We start from the raw sequence: 22,296 nt of genomic DNA, 5'->3' as shown, positions 1-22,296 counted from the left end.
AAGATATTAATTGATGGATTGGAGCCATATGGATTATTGTGATGTTTTTATCAGCTGTTTGGACTTTCATTCTGACGGTACCCATTCGCTGCAGAGGATCCATTGGTGATATGTAATGCTTAATTTCTCCAAATCTGTTCTTATGAAGAAACAAAGTTATCTATACCTTTGATGGCCTGCAGGTGAGGAAATATTATGCACATTTTTATTTTTGTGTCAACTATTCCTTTAACCTCAAGATTTTCTGTAAAACAGATTTGAAATAATGTGTAATGTGAAGAGCACATACAATAAAAAAAAAACAAAAAACTTTCCGTTCATAAAATCCCCCCAAGAATCTAGTTCTCTTCTGGTGTTTGTAAGCTTCCATTGTTCCAACACTTCATTCAGGCAGTCTGTTTTTCCAGATTGTGTGGATTCTCAATGCAAGCAGAAACAAATGGAGTGTGTTATCAGCAGAGGTCCCAGCTCCAGATCTTCAGTCACAGTTTTCTTTTCCTACAATAGTGCATAAAATCTAGCTTTTGTTGCAAAAAAAAGAAAAATTTTAAGTGTCATACCCACATCTCCAATCAACAACCGATGAATAGAACCTAGTCCCAATGTCCTTCATTTTTTCTTTTTCGGTAAGCCATTACACATAAGAAAACATCTGTCACTGCTTCTATTTCATTGTGACTCTAAACTCAATAGAGAAGAATAATGAAGCAGACCACAATCACTCAAGGAACAAACTTCCTCAGTGGTTTAATCTAATCAACATCACGAACAGGTTTAAAATTCAAATCCTTTTCCAAAATCACCACAAATGGCCAGTCTAAGATTTTTAAACACTGAAACTAAATAAAAACGAGAAAAACAAGGCAACACATGCACACAGTAGAGCGAATGCACACCGTCATGCCGTTTTAAATGGTAAACTTCAGCTAATCAGAATCAGAAGCTGCACACCTGATCGATTAGTGGAGGAATAATTCATGTGAGGAAGCAGGTTATGAAGTTCTGGAGAAAAACATGTGGACAAGGGAAAAGCAATGCCAGCTAAGTTTCTTTCTCCTCTGAAGATAACGGACACGCAGATACACACCACCGAGCACCAAGACGCCCTGTCGTCTAACTCACAGGGGCTATTTTAGAGAGAGCCTTGAAGTGTGAAGAGTTTGAATGTTTCTCAGTGGACTCTCGTGTAAGCTACAGTGCCCCCTGGAGGCGAGGACAATGTAGAGTCTGTGCTATGTTTCTTAATGTGGCATGACAGCATGATTGTAATGTGTACGTGTGTTTTTATTGTTGACAGTGTTGATGGATGAAGGAAAGCACGTCGTCTTTAGACAGTTTGTCCGGGTTGACCCGCGTCTGGGAGTCGTGAACCCGGACTCCTTCTTCCCAAGCCCAAAACAGCCGGTCTTGATGACATGCACTGAGAAACAGAAGAAGAGATAGTAACAAACAAATTAAAAAGAATGCTGGGGGTTTAGAGAAATTCTCATTTCTTTGAAGGTCAGATGCTACATCTTCTTGAAAATTCAAGTTGTGTAATGACATTTTCCTGCTCAGGGCTTCAATCCAAAATCAGTTGCCTGTGCAGTGCCAGTCATGCAGGATTACTTAATATTGGCACTTTAATACTTACTGGAAAGGTGCCACAGAACCAGGCGGCAGTGCATAAGTCGATTCTTTGGTCTGCTTATTGTAGAAAAACTTTCTTTTAGAACTTTTGCTGAACGCCATTGTCCATGGGTCTGTCAAAATGAAGAAAAAGGGAAAAAATATTTGACCAAATCCTCTTTGACAAGGCACTCCACTTATATTATGCTTATTGTTTCCTCCCTCTCTCTCACCGTTAACTGTTTTGATGATGTAAAGTCCACTGGGGAGGAAGTGACGGTCATCTCTGCCTGTGTATGACAGTCTTGGCATCCCTCCCGAGCTCTTGGTTACCTTCATTTCCAACCTGAGGAAAAAAAAATATAATAATAACATACAGTAAAATAGTAATATTAAATGAAATACAAATTAGAAGAATCATCTAATGGTCGAACGCACCTCACAAAGATCTTCTCCATCTCCTCTAACCTATAGACTTCCTTCACTCTAAAAAAATAAAATAGGGAATGAATGAATGAGGCCGAAACAGCAAGCAGACTGACTTGCAGTATTATCATAAACATGAAGGATCCTGTCTAGACTCTAGTAAAACACAGTATCTTCATTAATTTTACATACTGCACCCTCCGGTGTTCACAGGACTTCCTGGCCCCCAGGGCTGTCACTGACATGGCAATTAGCACAACTGCAAAGAGAAAGGAATATTACCGGATGGGGTTCATGTCTGGCCTGCTGGGCTTGGACACAGCTTTCACAAACTTCTCCGCCATCTGGATTCTGCACAAAATATATATATATATTTTTTTCTTTACATTTCTGGATTGCATTTAGATTCAAGATAAGTAAAAACAGGATAGGTAAAAATTGATAGCCTGAATGCACTGTAAGTCGCTTTGGATAAAAGCGTCTGCTAAAAGCATACATTTAATTTATTTTTTTAATTTTAAGATAATAAACCCAAATCAGAAGCAACTAAAGCTGATTTGTGATTTCTGGAGCATAAGATATCCAATGGGAAATACTGGACGCTAATAATATATTAAACATACGAATAAAATAACTATATACAAAAAATTCTGACGTTAATTGAAAGGTTTTTAAAAAAAAATAGCATTTCTGCAGGGTAAACTTAAGACTTTTTTTAGATCTTTGTAAGACTAAGTAAAATATTTTAAGAATCTATTGAATTTAACACAATACCTCAATATAGTTTCTAATGTAAATGTCTTGCATTAGCAAGACTTCAACGTTTCCCTAGTTCCTCTGCTCTCAACCATTAGAATATGGAAATAACTTTTACTGTACCTTCTGACTACAATGGAAAAAAATGTTTTTCATCAGTAATTTTGCTTTGCTTTCCAGTGCATATTTCTAAATATTATTACATCAAAATACATTAACTTGAGAAGAAAAATGGCATTAGATAGAAAGTCTTGTTTTCTGAGAAAATTATCCAAATGAAGTGACTTGTTGATTAAAACAAGAATTTCAAGAAACTCAATTTAAAGGGAAAACAATTTTCATACCCCATTGACAGATTCTTGATGTCATTTTAAACATAAGCTCGTTTAATTTTGTTGTTTCTCAGAAAACAGGCCATCATATCTTCAAACTGCATCTCAAGTAAATGCTGATTTAATGATGTTTAGATATCTTTATTGGATAACAAAACATAAATTAGCAGTGCATGCAAGTTTTAATTCCTTGACGTTATGAATTTAAGACTTTCTTTTTCAATTTGAAGAAGTCTTATAAATAATAATGTATTCTAGCTATGTGTTTGCACAAACTGTATCTTAGTGGAAGGATTGCACTTTATAAACCTGCTTAGTAAAATAATAAAAGAATTCTACATGTATTCATTTGGGAATAGGTTCTGGAAAAGACCTCTGGTTGAAGTGCTGATCTCTGACATCAGTGCCGTTGAGAACAAGAGCATCGAGAATGTGCACAGCGTTGATCCTTCTCTGGGCTTTTCCCTACAAACACAGATGCAAAGACTCAAAATTGATGCAAAGATTTTTATATAGTGTATATTGATGTTTTATTTGTTATGTGAAGTGCTTTGAGAAGTAACATTTAAAGGCACTATAGAAAAATAAAGGTCATTATTATTATTATTGTTGTCGATAAAAAACTTCTTACAAGCATGCATGTCATTATTTTTTCATTGAAATAACACAAAAGCTCTTACATATTAATGTAAAGCTGTCATTTAACACAGTTCTGTCTACTCTCAATTACTGTACTGATTCTCTCTGTTCACCTCTCCCTTCAGTTCCTGGATGATCTCTACACTCAATAGTGTGTCTCTGGGCAGCTCCAGTTTGAAGTTCTCCAGCTTCTTCCATCGTAACGGGGCTTTGCCATCCCACGTGTAGATTTGAGATCTCTGCATACACAAACAGTTTCATTTTTTCACACTTTAAGCAATATATAAGGATATATATATATGAACAAAACATATTATAAATTGAGCCTAAATTACATAAATATCACATATATATATTCCTTACCCCAAGTCCCAGTAGAAAGAGCTGTTCTCCTCCTCCCACAATGCACCTGTAGTCCAGTACGTGCTGTAGTTTATCCAGATTTCCTGAGATCAGTGCAGTTGGTCTGGAACTAAAACTGTCCATATCGGAGCCCTGAAATGGAAAATCAGTAAGCAGAGAAATACATTTATATTTGATTTATAAACAATTTAATTTATTTAATTTGTATTTGAATTTGTTAATTAATTGTCGGACTGCCACTAATGGCACTCTTTTTTTATTACCTTTTTGTTCCTTATCACATATTTAAGTAATAATCCTAAATTAGATATCACTTTAAAAAGCTTAAACAATCAAAATTAAACCCGTGAAAGCTGTTTTTAAATAGGACATTGTATTACCATGGAAATGGTACTTAATGGTACTTGCCATATTACAAAATTTACTACAGTAGTTTATAATCAAAACTTTTTCTAATCTTGACAGAACATACAGTATTGTTCAAAATAATAGCAGTACAATGTGACTAACCAGAATAATCAAGGTTTTTAGTATATTTTTTATTGCTACGTGGCAAACAAGTTACCAGTAGGTTCAGTAGATTGTCAGAAAACAAACAAGACCCAGCATTCATGATATGCACGCTCTTAAGGCTGTGCAATTGGGCAATTAGTTGAAAGGGGTGTGTTCAAAAAAATAGCAGTGTCTACCTTTGACTGTACAAACTCAAAACTATTTTGTACAAACATTTTTTTTTCTGGGATTTAGCAATCCTGTGAATCACTAAACTAATATTTAGTTGTATGACCACAGTTTTTTAAAACTGCTTGACATCTGTGTGGCATGGAGTCAACCAACTTGTGGCACCTCTCAGCTGTTATTCCACTCCATGATTCTTTAACAACATTCCACAATTCATTCACATTTCTTGGTTTTGCTTCAGAAACAGCATTTTTGATATCACCCCACAAGTTCTCAATTGGATTAAGGTCTGGAGATTGGGCTGGCCACTCCATAACATTAATTTTGTTGGTTTGGAACCAAGACTTTGCCCGTTTACTAGTGTGTTTTGGGTCATTGTCTTGTTGAAACAACCATTTCAAGGGCATGTCCTCTTCAGCATAGGGCAACATGACCTCTTCAAGTATTTTAACATATGCAAACTGATCCATGATCCCTGGTATGCGATAAATAGGCCCAACACCATAGTAGGAGAAACATGCCCATATCATGATGCTTGCACCTCCATGCTTCACTGTCTTCACTGTGTACTGTGGCTTGAATTCAGAGTTTGGGGGTCGTCTCACAAACTGCCTGTGGCCCTTGGACCCAAAAAGAACAATTTTACTCTCATCAGTCCACAAAATGTTCCTCCATTTCTCTTTAGGCCAGTTGATGTGTTCTTTGGCAAATTGTAACCTCTTCTGCACATGCCTTTTTTTTAACAGAGGGACTTTGCGGGGGATTCTTGAAAATAGATTAGCTTCACACAGACGTCTTCTAACTGTCACAGTACTTACAGGTAACTCCAGACTGTCTTTGATCATCCTGGAGGTGATCATTGGCTGAGCCTTCGCCATTCTGGTTATTCTTCTATCCATTTTGATGGTTGTCTTCCGTTTTCTTCCACGTCTCTCTGGTTTTGCTCTCCATTTTAAGGCATTGGAGATCATTTTAGCTGAACAGCCTATCATTTTTTGCACCTCTTTATAGGTTTTCCCCTCTCTAATCAACTTTTTAATCAAAGTACGCTGTTCTTCTGAACAATGTCTTGAACGACCCATTTTCCTCAGCTTTCAAATGCATGTTCAACAAGTGTTGGCTTCATCCTTAAATAGGGGCCACCTGATTCACACCTGTTTCTTCACAAAATTGATGACCTCAGTGATTGAATGCCACACTGCTATTTTTTTGAACACACCCCTTTCAACTAATTCAACTAATTGCCCAATTGCACAGCCTTAAGAGCGTGCATATCATGAATGCTGGGTCTCATTTGTTTTCTGAGAATCTACTGAACCTACTGGTAACTTGTTTGCCACGTAGCAATAAAAAAATATACTAAAAACCTTGATTATTCTGGTTAGTCACATTGTACTGCTATTATTTTGAACAATACTGTATATCCTTGGAAAGGTCTCAAAATTCCATATTTAAATGACGGAAGTAATGTTGTGACAAACCTATAAATTTGCGTCAGAAAAACAAACAAAAAAAAAAATTCACAAGAACTTAATTTTTTGTGATATCAACCTCAAATTTGGAACATAACTCTTTTATTTTAGATTTTACAGCAATTTTAGATTCTAAAATATTTAAAAATGAAACAAATTTAGTATAGGACATTTTCTTCACAGTAAACAAACCTTCTAATTTAAAAAATCATTTTCCCAATTATGTCATTGGAAATCATCCAAAAAAACATTTTTCTTTCTTTTTTTTTTTTTAAAGAAAAAATATATAATTTCTTTTTTTTTTTTTTAGGTGAATCATGACCCTGACTTTATAGACTTCATTTGATTCACCCACTTAGCTCTTCTATTCTAGAACATCACATCCACAAGCGCATTACCACATTCCCAGCTAACTTCTCAAAGCCCACACACACACACTCTTACCTTCACGAGCTCACAGAACTTTGCTTTCGGATCTGATGATGGATGAGTGACTCTGGCTTTATCAGGAATCTGCACAAAGATGAAGACGTTCAAGGTCTCAATCATTCAAATCGGAATCAGTTTGTCCCTACACATACCTACGCAAAACATTGTTCTTTGAAATCTTTCAGACACCACCACAGAGCACTAAAGTAGACCTCAGTCCACTATGAAGCTTGTGGCAATTGTTTTTGGACTCACCCCCCATAGTTTGAGACATTCTTTGCGGATGTCTGCTTGCCTGGGCTCAAACAGTGTCCTACAAAGACATACAGCCTTGTCAGGGACGCTTATACAGACTCAGACATGTGCAAACAAACAAATAAAAGAGAGTTTGAGATGAATGCCCTGAAACACACCAGAGGAAGAATGTGTGACTCACGTATCTCTGACGTACGCGTGGATCTTACCCAGCGCTTTGATCTGTACTGCACAATGGCTGCAAGACAAGGGATCAGAGTTCAATAAATAAACCCAAGCATGAATGAATGCATCGAGCCAGAGAGAAAGAGACAAAAAAAAAAGGGTCATAAAGTGATGACGGCACCTTTCATTGGAGTTGATCATGAATTGGAAGAAGTCAGTGTCTCCTTTAATAATTTCCAGAGGGACGACTTCAGTAACGTCTCTGTCCGAGTGTCTGAATTGATTCAGTTTCAGGTTGATGGTGAACATGTATTCTCTGACAGCATCGGTGCCTGGCTTCAAACTCTTACACACCACATATCTGCATGCAGACAGCAGTAAAAAATCAGTCCCTAATGCTCATGCACAATAATCAACTGTTACATTATGTGACGTTAGTCAACAAAGCTACTTTTTCTGTCCATGCATAATAATAATAATAATAGTGTGTACAATAAAACCAGGAATGTGCATTAAAGTAAACAGGGCAACATTTTTAGTTTTAAAGTTTTATTATTAAAAAAAGTCCTATGTGCTAATATATCAGAATTGATCTGTAAAAATTTTTAAAAAAAATCAATAGAAACACACACACACATATATATATATATAAATAAAAAAGTCTCAGGACTTGACTGATTCACTTCATTGATGTTTTAAGCAGGTTAGCAGTTACTTGTCCTGTCGGGCAAGGAAAATTCTCTGTCATTTGCCCCTTCAGAAAATCCACTCATCTCAAACAAGCATTAATGTCGAGCCCTGCATATATATGTGACCCTGGTCTTAAGTGTAGATTTTTCTAAAATGAGATTGATATATCATCTGAAAGCTGAATGAATAAGATTTCCATTGATGTATGGTTTATTAGGATAGGACAATATTTGGCCGAGATACAACTATATTAAATTCTAAATACTGAGAAAAATCACCTTTGAAGTTGTCCAAATTAATTCTTATTAATTCTTATCCTATTGATTGACCCATACAATGTTTTTTTGGCCATTTCTACAAACAGCCTGGCAACTTAAGACTGGTTTTATGCTCCAGGGTCACATATACATATATATATATACACACACACACGTGATTGTCTTGATGTGTGTATCGTCAGTAAAGCTGGTTCTGTGATAAGTACTAAATATCCATCACCTGCTTTCAAATGGAGCGGCACTTACTACACAGAGCCGTAGTTCGCTGACAAGCTACGCTATACCGCGTCATAATCTCAGATGAATCGTATGCGGTTATGAACGCGATATTGCGTAGCTTGCCAGCGAACTATGACTCTGTATATTAAGTGCTGCTCCATTTGAAAGCAGGTGATGGACATTTACTGCTAATCACAGAACAAGCTTTAGTCACAAGACACGCGTGACAATCACATGTGATTACCATATTTTTCGGACTATAAGTCACACTTTTTTTTCATAGTTTGGCTGGTCCAATGATTTGACATGAACCAAGAGAAATGAACCAAGAGAAAACATTACCGTCTCCAGCCGCTAGAGGGCCCTCTCGCGGCTGTAGACGGTAATGTTTTCTCTTGGTTCTTGGTTCTAAATAAATGCGACATAGTCCAGTGCGACTTATATATGTTTTTTTCCTCATCATGACGTATTTTTGGACTGATGCGACTTATAGTCCGGAAAATACGGTAATCGTGCAGCCCTAATATATACACACACACATACAGACAAGTTTGGAATCAGAGTGATTTTAAGTGTTTTGTTTTTTGTTTTGTTTTTATGCGTTTCTTTTACTCATCAAAGCTGCATTTATTTAATCAAAAATACAGGGAAAAATGCAATATTGTGAAATACTAATTTGATGTAATATAACATAAGAAGTGATGGCAAAGATTTATATTGTTAGAAAGAATTAATATTTAAAAAACACAAATGCTGTTCTTTTTTACCTTTTTTTTCATCAAATAATCCTGAAAAAGTAATGCAGTTTCCAAAAAAAAAAAATATTTGGCAGAACAACTGTTGCCAACATTGATAATTCTAATAATAAATCAGCATATTAGAATGATCATGTGACACTTTATACTGGAGTAATAGCTGATGGAAATTCAGCTTTGCATCACAGAAATAAATTATATTATTACAAATATATATATATATATATATATATATATATATATATATATATATATATATATATATATAAAAATAGAAACCATTATTTTACATTGTAATAAAAAAAAAATCTGTATTTTTGATCAAATAAATGCAGCCTTGATAAGCATAATAGACTTATTTCAAAAACATTACAAGTCTTACCGATCCAAAACTTTTGAATTATAGTGTATATTAATCGTAAGAGATTTCCTTCATTAAAAATCTTATTTATTCCAAACTTTTGCCTGGTAGTGTAAATAAAAAATAAAATATAGCATTGAAGTTTCAGCCAATTTCTGCATTTTCAAGTCAAGAAAAAAAAAAGTGTATATTAATATGCTGAACAGAGAAACCTAGGTATATAAGTTTCAGTGGCCACTGCCAGAAGCTCTCTCACGCTCTGAAGTGAGTCATGGACGATGAAAACAAACCTCTCTGAATTGGCAGGCCGGCTGGTGACGGGTTTGAACAGCGAGACCCTCTCGAAACAGAGGTACAGCAAATAAATCAAGCCCACGCTGAACGGTGTGAACAGGTCAAACGTCTTACACACAAAATGGCCTCCTGCAAAACACAAAGATTTTGAGTTGAGAAGTTGAAGCAAAAATGTTTAAATAATTATCATACATCTATTTAAATGGACCATATAAATGGAAAACAACCAAATCTTAACATAGCTCTTTTATATAATCCTAAAAGGCACAGAGTTAAGAGAACATTTAGAGAAACAATGGAAAAAAATTCATGTAAAACTAAACAAACTTTTTTGACTAAAACAAAACTTAAGGTTTTAAAACATGGCTCTTCAATACTAGAACCGTAAAAAGCATTACCGTTGATTTGATACACCTAAAATTAGCTCTCAGGTAACCAAGGCTTCTCTCAATCACATAATTATCTTCCTAATTACAGGATTTTTAGAATAAATAGATTTGTGTCTGGGCGCATCCCAAGATAAAATCCAAACAGATCTGAGACAGGAGGCTCTTCAATAATATCAAGGAAAGAAAAGGCATTAAATCATCTTCAAAGCCTTGAGAAAGACATCATCAAAGAGATGAGATCGTTTGGAACCGCTGTGAAAGAACTGGCTGTCCTCCAAAACTGAGTGTCTGGGACAGAAGAAAAAACCAGAAGACAGATACAGTGTTCCATGACAAAGACAGAAGATGCACTACTGATGTGAATCGTCCGTCCCTAGAGCGGAGCACAATAAAGCTTTAATGATACTTCTTCAACATCAGGGGAACGAAAACTCGTGAAGAGGAAGGGGGAAAATAGACTGAGTGAAACCAAAAACATCCTTGAGGAAAACAAGGATTTTGAGTGATTTAACCAAAAAGACAAAAACTCAACTTCCAATAAGAGGATGGCCAAAGCATACACAAAAAGCCCAAAAATCCAGACTAATCTCAATTGGACACAATCCAGTCTGAACTACCTATTAACATACTAGTTTCACAAATATCTACAGAGAAGAAAATAGTGAATCAGCAATTAGATTCGATTTACAAAAAGTGAGTTTGCAGTGAGTTTGCAAGCTTGAACTGAATGTAATGAGACAGACAGACACAAAATAATGGCTCAAACAGACTTTCTGTTGAATCACAGCAAGCATACAACATTAAAGGAATGTAGTCTGAATCACAAGCAAATGGCTTTCAAATTGTTTAAAAAAAAAACACTTGTAACTGATTTGAATCAGTCTAACAAACCCAAACTCAATTATTATTATTTTATTAAATGTTGATTTTCTCTTTACTAATAACACAAATCTAAAAAAAAAAAAAAAGTCCAAGTGAGTGAATAGTGTTTATTGGCACGTTATATGCACACAAACAAAAACACACACACATTACCTGGTCTGACGACGGACATGGCAGTGAGGAACTGACACAGAAGGAGCTGTTTACTCAAAATCTCCTGAATGTTCTCTTGGCCCTCCACAGAAAACCCCTGATGAGCAGCACATCATCAGAATCTATCGACCAATCACACAACAACAATATTCACATTTAAACCAATCGCAAAAGAGCATGTCTTACCCCATCTGCCATTATGAAGTGCAGGCCCCGCCCTTCAGTGCTGTCTAAGACAAAGTTGCGAAACGCAGTGATGTTTTCCGGCCGCGTGATGTCACCATCGCCATCAATCCCACCTTCACCTGAAACGCCGGTAATGAGACATTCAAAAGATTTCCAATATTTTAATTTCATTAACAACTAGATTAAACATTTATACTACCAGTGTAAGTGAAATTGGAATAAAAACTAATTTTAATGTTGTTAAAAGAGTCACCAAGGCTGCGTTAATGTAATTAAAAATTAAGACTGTAGTAATGATGCTAAAAATTCAGTATTGCATCACAGGAATACATTTCGTTTTAAAATATATTATAAAAGAAAACAGTTTTTTTTTTTTATTGTAATAATATTACACACTTCTTTTACTGCATATTTGATTAAGCATAAGAGACTTTATGAATATTCAAAATTTCTGAACAGCAGAATAGGTGTTACATTAAACTTTCTACATTAATCGATACAGTAAAAATGTTAGCTTGTTTAAATGGTTGAAACTCATACCATAATAGGCCTCAAAGAGCTCGCTGGGAGCAGCATAGAAATCTTCCAGTTTGAAATCGTTGGATCCTTTAAGAGTCATCCCAAAACCTTTCGCGTGCCAGCGCCGCCGCCACAACACATACTCGGAGAATCCTCCCGGTCCTGCACATACATCTCCAAAATACAGCAACTCACCATCTTTATCACGCGTCTGCGGCTTCTACACACACAGACATCCGATTCAGAAATGTTATTACAGCACATATTACACTCCATAATGCCACAGCTTGTGTAATTGTGGTCTCACCCCTTGAAAATCCTTTGGGTTAGTGAACATATAGTCAAAAACATGATCCATGTTCGCCATCTTCATAGCAGCTCTGAGGAGAAAACAGAGAGAAAGAAATTTAGAAAAGACATGCTTCTATTATTACATAGTATGCATGTGGAGACACCACCTACCTGTTGAGAAAGAAAGCCCCTCGGATTGTTTCGTAAGGGTTTGATCGAGTACGCGCTCTCCTCATCTCCTCCCCCTCCAAGTCATCAAACACAGTCTGAAAAGAAATACAAATAAAATTACATGTTACATTATAACAAGACACAGAGAACTATGTGTTTTGGTCTTATGCAACACAGGAGAAACATAAGAAATGTTTGACACACTCACTTTGCAGCGAAGGAGGAGATGCAGCAGATTCTCCGAGCAAAATTCAGTTTCATCATCAATTCTTAATTTTTTCTACAAATATAAGCATAGGTATAAGTATACATATAAACATGGGAACATGATAAATAACATTTTTATATGAATGTACACTACCATTCTTTCGATTCAAAAAAAGAAAAGAAATGAATACTTTAATTGAGCAAAAACACATTAAAGTGATCAAAAGTGACAGTAAAGATATCTATAGAAAGATATAATTGATATTTATTTTCAAATAAATACTTTTCTTTTAAACCTTTCATTGGAAGGAAACCCAGCATAAAATCTCAAAATGAAAAACAGCAATGCATGCATTTTCATGCCAACTACCCATTTACAGTTTGTGGTAAGGTCTTTATCGTAGCCAGGTTTATTAGTAAAGCTAATATTTTTAAAACACTATTTGCACCGCACACCCATGTGAACAAGAGACAACAAATAACTGAGCAAAAATGTATTTAGTCAGATGGTGGCTAATAATTTTTTACTATAAAAAGTAAAAGGATAAGCATTCGATCTTAAACTAATCATTTTAGTTCATCAGGTAACATGTGCTGCAATACCTGGCCCACAGTCATCCAATCCTTCAGCTCATCTGCGTCTGGGATCTCTGGAGAACTTTCTGGAAACCACGTCACTGACTCTAAAGCACTTGGCTGAGAGTAGAAATGAAGGAAAAATAATGGCCCTGGACTACTAAGGTTTCTGTTTTAATAGAAACACTATTGGAAATGTTGCCGTACCTCCGGCTCATCTTGCCAGTCTACATTGAGGTCGCCCTGGAAGCCCTTCAGGGTCAGACCCAAACCACGCCTCCCACGTTGGGTCGATGCTTCTACGATCTCTTTTCGCCCTTGACCGAACTTTCCCAAACCTTCGCCTTCTCTGAAACCCATTTTGGCCTGAAGGAAAGAGAGTACGACACCATTTAAATGTGTCAGTATGCATTTAACAGGCTGACAAGAGAGTGAAAGGAATGACAGAAGGCGCTTATTTTACCATGAGTTTCTGAGAGACTCGGTTATACATAGAAAATTTGGGGGCTTCAGAAGAGGCATCGTTGTCCTCAGCATTCTGGGAATCAGAAGGCCTGGAGAAACTGGGTTTGTGATCCTCAACATCACTGAGAGACTCACTCTGACTTGAATCTGGGAGATGAAAAAATGGGACAAGCTTACAGAAACTTAGAGTATATAACCAGAGTATCTGGACAAGCAAACATCCCAGTGTGAAGTGCCACAAGGAAACTCCTCTCTAACCCTGACTGGTGGTTCTTTGAGAAGACTCCTCATCTTCATCAGAGGAATCCTCACGGATAGCCTTCCTCTTCTTCAGAGGCTCGTCTGATGCTTGTGCCCGTCTCTTCATCTTAAATCCAAGAGGTCCAAGAGCCTGCATTCATTCAAAAACATGATATCAGTGGATTAAAACCCAAAACAATGATGAATAACATGGACTTAATGGGTTAAATTCAACAATCATCAAGATTTTAGGTTAACATTTCAATTAACGTATAAAAGAGTGTATATTTTGAGTGCTATAAGTGGTAACCCAAGTTCACCGGAATATTTTTATTTACGAGAACCATTGACAAAAACAAGAGAACAGAGGTGAATAGGGTAAAAAAGAAAAATATTATTTCATATCATCATACTTCCCCAGCTGATTAGTCACAGAACATTAAGACAGCTGTTTTTTTTAATACTTGTTTCCGAAATGTTACATTTAAATATGCAAATGAGACATTGTCCAATTAAATTAGCACACATTTCCAGAACAGATAAAGCCAGGTTTGATACTCTTGTTTAATTTTGTTGACATAATTGATTTAAAAGGCATTTACAGAGGGGGATTTGGATCTCTTTTCAATACTCCATAAATCCGAAAAATACTGTCAAACAGGCAGAAAAATTATACGTCTTCACTATGTTTTCAGGCATAGAAAGTGGTATGAAACAGGCAAAGTTGTATGAACAAAACCCTCTGTGTAATATATATATAGAGAGAGAGAGAGAGAGAGTGAGAGAGAGAGAGAGAGAGAGAGGAATCAAATAGAAAGTATGGTGTAAGTGTAAATTTCAGACATAGTGCATCAGAATAAAACTTATTTTGAGACAAGCATAAAAATATGCATTGCAATTAACAACAACAGATAAAGTGTAATAAAATATGCAATTAAATTTGCATTTTGCATATTTTCTAGCCGTTACTTTGAAAGAAGGAATTTTATGAATGCAAAATAGTCCAAAACTGGCCTAAAAACAATGGTTTTGCCTTAAAATCCAATATTCCATGCAGCATCTCGGTTAATAAAAGCTGCGAGGCTAATTGCGATCTAAAAAATAGTTTTACATCGAGTACAATTTGTCACATATGTCAAATGACAATGTAAGTGAATAAATGTTGAACTGAAATTCTATAATTCTGTTCATTATGTAATTCTGAAGATTTTAAAACTGAGAACTGTTTAAAAACAGATTTACGGGGACTGTAAACCTTAAAACATAAAGCTATTAAATAATTGTGCTGCATTTATCATCATCTATTCATTTCCTTAGAAAAACTCTCGACATTTGGATTTTCATATTCAGGTCAAACCTACAGGTTAGAGTTAATAGTGATGAAACAGAACAGGGGCCAAGCAGGACATTTATCATTTATTTATTCAAATGTATAAAAACTAAGCTAGCATTAATTATTTATCTGCTTTGGCAATATAACTATGGTCTATTTCGGTTTAAAATGTGCAATAGTGAAAATGATTACGCTAAGTTTATTATCCTTGCTATCGAATTTCAGGAAATGTCCAAATGTTTTGGGAGATCTTACAGATCTAAAGGTCTTAGAAACATGACTGTGTGACCCAAACACAAAGTACAATCAACATTTAGCTTCATAGGTTTCGATTTCACAAGAAACAATTCTGCGACACTCGCAAACATACCCAAAAGGAAATACGCAGCTATAATCCTGAGTCACCTCCGCGATGTAAACTCATTTTTGATTTGTATCCAATTTGTACAATTTCTGCTTTATGTTATATTTCAAACATCAAATCAGGCCCGCGTTCCAGCTTACCGTGTTGCTGGCGCATGATAATTACGTCACCCCCGGGGTTGGACAACAAACGCTAGAAGCGTAGTTCATAAATAATAATAACATTATGCAGATGTCGCTTGGTAAACTTCCAATAACTCAGCAAAATCTAAAGTTAATTAGTCATTAAAGCAAAAGTGAAAATATCTCAGCATATATGTTAATTGGCCAAGAAATATGTTACATTTAATCTTATAGTATGATATTGTGTTTGAATGTTTTTCCTTTACTTTTTTCTTACTTCTTCCTTTTGTCCCTCTCTTGCAGGACAGTTTAATGACGTCCAGAGTGCTGTTTTCAAGTCCAGTCCAGATTGTGACCTGGTCGAATGTTCTGCATCCTAAATGTCATTTGTAGGATATTTGAAGGATAGTTCATTTGTTCACAAGCAGCTGTGAATATAGGATATATGTAGAAAAATGAATTATGCAATTCATATTTAAGTGCTATGTCATGAAAGTCTTTTGAAATCAGAGTTTTAAAAAGTAGTATGTGAGAGAAAGGGTTTCTGTGAATATTATATGGCGATCATAACATCTGAACAGTTTTATTTTTCAAGGTTGGGGCAAGTTGTCACAGTGACTAAAGAGCTTGATTTGTAAACTGATTCAGTAGATTCTTTGAAAAGAAAAGCGTGCGTGTGTCAATCTCTTCTGTCAAAGAAAGCTCTCAGCTCAGAACTTTGGATAGCCTTATGTTCTGCTAAGGTTATGAAAAAAAATCTTAAAAATAAAGTTCTGTAACTAAAAAATTATTATTCATTGTTCATAAAAAGTTTTTTTCTTAAAACACTATTATTTACTGCATGTTTCAGAACGTTCAGAGAACATTCAAAAGTAACATTTCCATGTTTGAAAAATGATCAAATGCACTGTTAAATGTTTCTCTGACGTTTTCCATACCCTAGATGACATTTTTTCAAAATGTTTGAAAACTGACATTTTGAACTCTCAGTCAACATTCAGAAATAATCTTTTCATAACTTAATGGGAACATTAGCAAAACATCCTTGAAACATGTTTTTGTTACCTGGGCTTAAGCACACTGGCAGAGCCATTTTATAGAATTCATAAATTGCAATGTTAGCCAAAACAATAGTTTTAACTTTAATATCTAGCCAGTATTCCAGAAATGCTCCATTTTTTTCTGAGCATCGGGCACAAATACCATCCCTTCACAAAAAGATAGACAGGATTTCATGAGGACATGTGACCAGTGATATAAGCACCCAAAGCTTTATAAGTCTGCACGTGTCTGAAGAGCGGAGACAGATCCGTCTTGTGTGCCTGTGTGTGTGTCTGTGTGCGTGTGTGGTTTTTTGGTTTTCTAGCCAGTCTGATCTGCTCCAAGAAACACTGCTGAGATGTTCTTCCGCATTCCTCTCCTGACACCAGGATACATTCGATACCTGCAGGTGAGTGTCCAGTTTCTAATAGCTGAGAAAACTAAATGAGCCTTCTCCAAAATTTGGAAAATTATTACTTACTTATATATATATTATTAAGAACAGTAACATTACCTCTGTCTGTAGAAAAAAAATGTTTAAACTCTAGCAAAATATATTTTGTAGAAAAACAATAAAACAAATGTACATGACTAGCAAGAACAAGAATGTAGACAAATCAGAGAATCTTAGCATGCAAAAATGTAATGTATTGAGTCATGTTTTACATTGGGATTTCAAAAACTTAAAATGCTTTTGTTTTAATAAATTCTCTTAAGAGGAAATGTCAGTGTTCTTCTATTATTATAATTTTTTTTATTGTTTTTCATATTAAAAGGTCCTTGCACCTCTTAGACCCCAAACAAACATCCATCATGTATGCATTGTATTTTTGTAATGGGTGTAGTTTGATATACAGCATAAAAAAAAAATCAAAATTATTGAGCGGATAAGAAATACAGTAGGGCAAAAATATATCACAGTAAAGCAAGATACAGAAGAAACCGAATTAGCCCAACAATAAATAATAATAATTATAAATGAAATATAAAATATTATTTGTTATAAATTTTTAAAGCAAATTAATTTATATTTCAAAAGTATAACAGTTACTTGATTTAAAATCCATAAAAAAAAACCTGACAAAAAGCTGTTTGCAATAGTTTTTGTCTGTGGAATTTGAAAGCCTTTTTCTTTTTCTTTTTCTTTTTCTTTTTTTTTTTTTTTATCAGAATCACAGTCTTTTATCCAAGGGAAAATGGATTTCGAGCCATGAGACGAGGCACTATATTTAGTAGTTGAGTTTAATATGCACTCAATTGTTTGCACTTTAAATCGTATTCATTGAAAATCTATGAAACTATATTTGTTTATGTTGATAAGCTCCTTATCAGACTTAATCCTGATTTAGGAAATTCAGCAATACTTCTGAAAGAGCATGTTTTCCTGAGAACTGCTTCCTGGATCTATCTTCTCTCATCTCATGCTCATAGATGAGCCATGAACTCTGACCTTTGACCCTTTGCTTTTAGACTCAGACAGCGCGGACCAGTATGCAGAGGGAGGGGCCTGCTGTACCCCGTCTTGCCATGCTGCTAGGCCTTGTGGGTATAGGGATGTCAGGATACAGCTCTCGCCAGCTGACCTTATATCACAAGCCATCATCACATCTCCTGCGGTGAAACAAAAAGCAGCAAACAGAGAGAAAACCCATAGCTTTTGTATAAAGGTGAGTTGAACAAGCTCGGAGATCATGCATCCATTTGTTAGTTTTACCACATCATGCTGAAGCTCATAGTCTTGCTTTGGTTGCGAGGATGGCCGATCCTCAACCCCAAACTTGTTCTCTGGTAACAAGGGAGTGAATTAAATGCTTTGACTTTTTTATTTAGTTTAAAAAAATGCATTGAGAATGCATAACAGGCATAAGTGTCCTTCTGAATCATAAAATGACAAGTGGGATATGTTATGGTCTTGTGGACCTCAAGGATGCTTCAAAGTCTACTTCAATTAAACACTGAGTACAGGTGTCCACTTAGAACTGGATTATATTTTTGATATAATATGTAATTAAATTTTAAATTCCCAAAAATAATTCTACTCTTCGTATACCTGAAGATCCTAAAGAAGACCAACAGATTCTCCAAAGTCAATGCAAACCAGCCAACAACAAATCCAGCAGCCAATAAGACTAGCACAGCTGTCACAGCGCAAACATCACGATGAAGTATGACTCCAGTTTTTATTGATTTTCTTAAAGAAATTTTAAGAGACATATTGCTCTAATGAATAGAGCCATTTAAGCAGGTCACCTTCATAGCTATGAGTCACAGTCACTATTTACAGGACACGGATTCATCTTTAATATACATTTAGCATTTAATATCCCATTTGTCTATATATATATATTTGCTTTTATGTATTTAAAATATTTAGATTTTATTTTATTTTCTCACATAATTAATTAGATATTGTCATATTTGTGATTTTGTTTGTATAAAGTGTTTTTGAGTTTGAATGTACATATAATGTAAATAAGTTTATTTAATGCATATATTTTTATTTGATGTGTATTTATGTTTCGTAAATAACAAAGTGTGTATTTTGAAATTCTTTAGCTTTGAGAGTAGGGCAGTGTTTTTTGATGGGCCTCCATTTTACCATTCACAAGCATGTACAGAAATCCTCGTCTGGATTTCCTCTTCCAATTTGGGCTTGGTACTCTGGTTTGCCAACCTCGGTGTCACCCAGACTAAGCAGACTTAAATCTGTAACCCCCCAAAAAGCCCATGAAGGACACTGACCTATCCGAAACTCTCTCCTAACTAGACAACTGATCAATACGATCTCATAAAAGTGTTTATTTATTAAATATTGTGTGTTTTGGCATTGACGTATGTAATAAATGTCTCACCGACAGCTAAATGTCATTGGTTTTGTGAATGGGATGGGATCGATGTGAACTTGAGCGCTGAGTCATGTAATGATGTCATGACATCTCAGAGCAGACACTCAAGAAGAAGAAGAAGAAGAGCTTATGTTCTTATAACGGTCTAATCTGCTCATCCAATTACAGTTGGCTGCTAACATAAGGTCAAAGACCTTTATTTGGAGAACAGATGGCCAACTTGAATTGGGGAAAATGTGGTGTTTTCATCTTCTGTGGACGCTATGACTGATTTGCAGTGATTTTTGTTTTATTGTTCTTATTGTTGACATTATTGAGTATAATGATTGTTGCCATTGTGACCATTTTAGCACTTTATGGGAGGATTGATTGTATTTTCACAGCTCTTTTTTAATGAAGAGAGTATATGTCTTGTCTTGTAAATTATTTTAATTGTGTATTTATTTACTAAATCAAATATTCCAGCATGTAAAGAGACTTAATTGCTTACATGGTCGTCTACATACCTATTGAAAGTCTACATACCTATTAACACAGTATACATTTCTATTGATTAAAAATTAGAACTTTAATTTCAGAGCTAAAAAAAAAACTTTTAGGATTTTTTGAATTGTTAATATTATTTTAAGTGTAAAGCAAACATATTCATACTTAATTTAAAAAATATAGCATGCACAAAATTTTAACTGATCAGCCAAATATTGTTTTAAAGTAATGCAGTAGGGGGCAGCACTACACTAAAACCTCTAAAAAAAAGTAGCAATAACTTGAACTTTAAAAGTAAGCAGGAAACATTAGTCCACTAAAATCTGTTTACAGTCTACAAAACTGTTTATGTTTATGTAAGACAGAGATGCACTAAATAAGAGTTGTTATTGAATGTCTGATCTTCCGGACAATCACCTGTGGTTTTAGTAGCTGTGTTGTAAATGCACTGACTCACTTTAGTTACTAAACTCTGCAAATCCGAACCAGAACCAACCTGTCGAAATTACTTCTCCTTTATACATGCAACCACATACATTCATGCTGCAAATAAAGGGATATGCAAACCTATACATGTGTGCCCAAACAATCTCTTTCGTCTTTGCACACACAGATTTGTTGTGTTAGGTTAGTGCAACTTTCACAAAGGCAATCTGATTATGTTTGCTTGCCTGTCGTTAAAGAGAATTGGTCTTTGCCAGCACTTTATGTGTGCACTGTAAGTGGTTGTGTATGCAGAGAGAGAGAATAGGGGTTATATCCTCAGGATGAGTCAGCGTGTGATCAGACTGTCTTATGTCTTTGACATGGATGTGGCCTGGAAAGAAGATTTAGAAATGAACTAAGCGCTTTCTCTCACGGCTCACTGCAGTTTTATACATTACGTTTAGAAGTCAATATGAATCTTAAAGCAACTGTATGTACTTTTTTGCCTTTTACTTTGATATATCAGTTTTAAAATCATTCTGATGCTTCACTGAATTCTAATAAAGCAAAAGGCTTCTGTTTCAATCCCCAAACCTGTTCTGGGTAATTTGGTGAGCGGGTGCGAAATTCCTCAAAAGAGCGGATTGTTTTAGCAACAAATACACGTAAACAGCTATCCACTGTAATTATGACAGTTATATATATCCTAATGAATGAAATCAAATCCAATCCTTGTTTTGTTTGTGTGCATGTGTGTGTGTGTGTGTGTGTGTTTCCTTGTTGAATACCTTGTTTCAAATTATGTAAAGAAAATGAATGAATGCAGTTTACTGACTTGAAATCAAAGAGTTTCAGAATTCAAAGTCCCATGGTCACGGAGGCTGCATTTATATATAAAAAAATTATATATATAAAAAAAAAAATACAAAACCATATATGCTGTATTTTTAACATTGTAAACTATTTATCTATTTAACTTAACTGTGTTCTATTTTAACATATTGTTAAATGTTAAATGTTTTTATAGTTGTTGTTAATAATGATGATGATGATGATGTTGAAATTGGTTGTGCTGCTTAATTTTTGTGAAGATGCGTTGTAATACTTTTTATCCTTGCTGAATAAAAGTATTGATTTCTTAAAATAATAATAATACAACTCGCAGATGATTTCTGTGCACATCTTAAATCAGACAGGACTCTTGTCACACCAACACAGGTTCTGTTTATGTATTTACTGTAAACATGCCTGTATAAAGATGATATCTGATGACCCTTCTGATCTGTAGATTGTGTGTGTGTGTACGTGTGTGTGTGTGTCTTCTCAGGTAAGGTCAGCTTTTCTGTCTTGTTTGTTGTGTTTGAATTGTAATATTATAGTGTAAGCTGCTGTTTCCAAGCTATTCTTGAAGTCTTCCGGAACCCACAGTGGTGAAACAGTCAACTTCTTAAACAGCTTCATAACCCTCATAAATTCATAATCCCCTTAATGAAAACTTTAGACAAGATCTGCATGTGTTACAATTCTTTAAACAGTTAACAAAGAGTATATTCTTTACAGTTAAAGCATGGGAACATTCACATCACATGAACAAATACATTATGTATCCAGCTAATGACCTTTATACTGAAAGTCAAGTGGGCATGCTGCTTAGCTCTACACAAAATAGTGTATTCTTCACACTTACATAATTATAATCCCTAAAAACATAAGATAAATTAATGTGCCCTATAAAAGCATTTGCCATTTCTCGAATATGAATTTTAAATTTTATGAATTTAAAAGTTTTATTCCAAAATATATCCACATATATATATATATATATATATATATATATATATATATATATATATATATATATATATATATATATATA

At 35.0% G+C, this 22,296-nt stretch overlaps 1 protein-coding gene and 1 long non-coding RNA gene across 5 annotated transcripts; one reads left to right on the top strand and one right to left on the bottom strand.

Annotated features, from left to right (window-relative positions):
* Positions 1–722: 722 nt before the first annotated feature.
* LOC127944368 (cap-specific mRNA (nucleoside-2'-O-)-methyltransferase 1-like) lies at positions 723–15,666 on the bottom strand. Of its 3 annotated transcripts, none has more exons than XM_052540246.1 (24): positions 15,640–15,666; positions 13,821–13,953; positions 13,561–13,709; positions 13,305–13,463; positions 13,125–13,217; positions 12,523–12,594; positions 12,315–12,409; positions 12,160–12,232; positions 11,874–12,072; positions 11,334–11,452; positions 11,148–11,244; positions 9,720–9,852; positions 7,308–7,487; positions 7,143–7,199; positions 6,962–7,019; positions 6,722–6,790; positions 4,125–4,256; positions 3,875–4,000; positions 3,496–3,587; positions 2,317–2,385; positions 2,047–2,094; positions 1,842–1,954; positions 1,634–1,742; positions 723–1,420 (listed from the first exon to the last, which is right to left on the bottom strand). In XM_052540246.1, the coding sequence occupies exons 2-24, from the start codon at positions 13,927–13,929 to the stop codon at positions 1,285–1,287; spliced, it is 2,487 nt and encodes an 828-aa protein (XP_052396206.1). In that variant the 5' UTR covers positions 13,930–13,953; positions 15,640–15,666; the 3' UTR covers positions 723–1,284. The 3 variants fall into 3 exon arrangements, with proteins under 3 accessions (XP_052396206.1, XP_052396205.1, XP_052396207.1); XM_052540245.1 differs by having other exon boundaries at positions 15,506–15,662; XM_052540247.1 differs by lacking the exons at positions 723–1,420; positions 1,634–1,742; positions 1,842–1,954; positions 2,047–2,094; positions 2,317–2,385 and adding an exon at positions 2,127–2,293 and having other exon boundaries at positions 15,506–15,663.
* Positions 15,667–15,807: 141 nt separating this feature from the next.
* On the top strand, positions 15,808–20,564 carry LOC127944376 (uncharacterized). Of its 2 annotated transcripts, XR_008150334.1 has the most exons (3): positions 16,618–17,071; positions 18,133–18,329; positions 18,719–20,564. It is a non-coding gene; the product is annotated as an uncharacterized LOC127944376 (long non-coding RNA). The 2 variants fall into 2 exon arrangements; XR_008150333.1 differs by having other exon boundaries at positions 15,808–17,071; positions 18,133–20,564.
* Positions 20,565–22,296: the final 1,732 nt, after the last annotated feature.

Source organism: Carassius gibelio, chromosome A23 (assembly GCF_023724105.1).
Source record: "Carassius gibelio isolate Cgi1373 ecotype wild population from Czech Republic chromosome A23, carGib1.2-hapl.c, whole genome shotgun sequence".
Taxonomy (NCBI): Eukaryota; Metazoa; Chordata; class Actinopteri; order Cypriniformes; family Cyprinidae; genus Carassius; species Carassius gibelio.
Note: the sequence above shows the minus strand (reverse complement) of the source record. Positions and strands in the feature narration are given on the sequence as shown.

Excerpts from the sequence above, each read along its gene's own strand:
- LOC127944368 (XM_052540246.1), bottom strand. The coding sequence starts at position 13,929 with ATGAAGAGACGGGCACAAGCATCAGACGAGCCTCTGAAGAAGAGGAAG. Across the intron at positions 12,410-12,522 it reads ATCTCCTCCTTCGCTGCAAA|ACTGTGTTTGATGACTTGGA; the intron begins GTGAGTGTGTCA and ends ATTTCTTTTCAG. Across the intron at positions 2,386-3,495 it reads GATCAGCACTTCAACCAGAG|AATCCAGATGGCGGAGAAGT; the intron begins GTCTTTTCCAGA and ends TATTTTGTGCAG.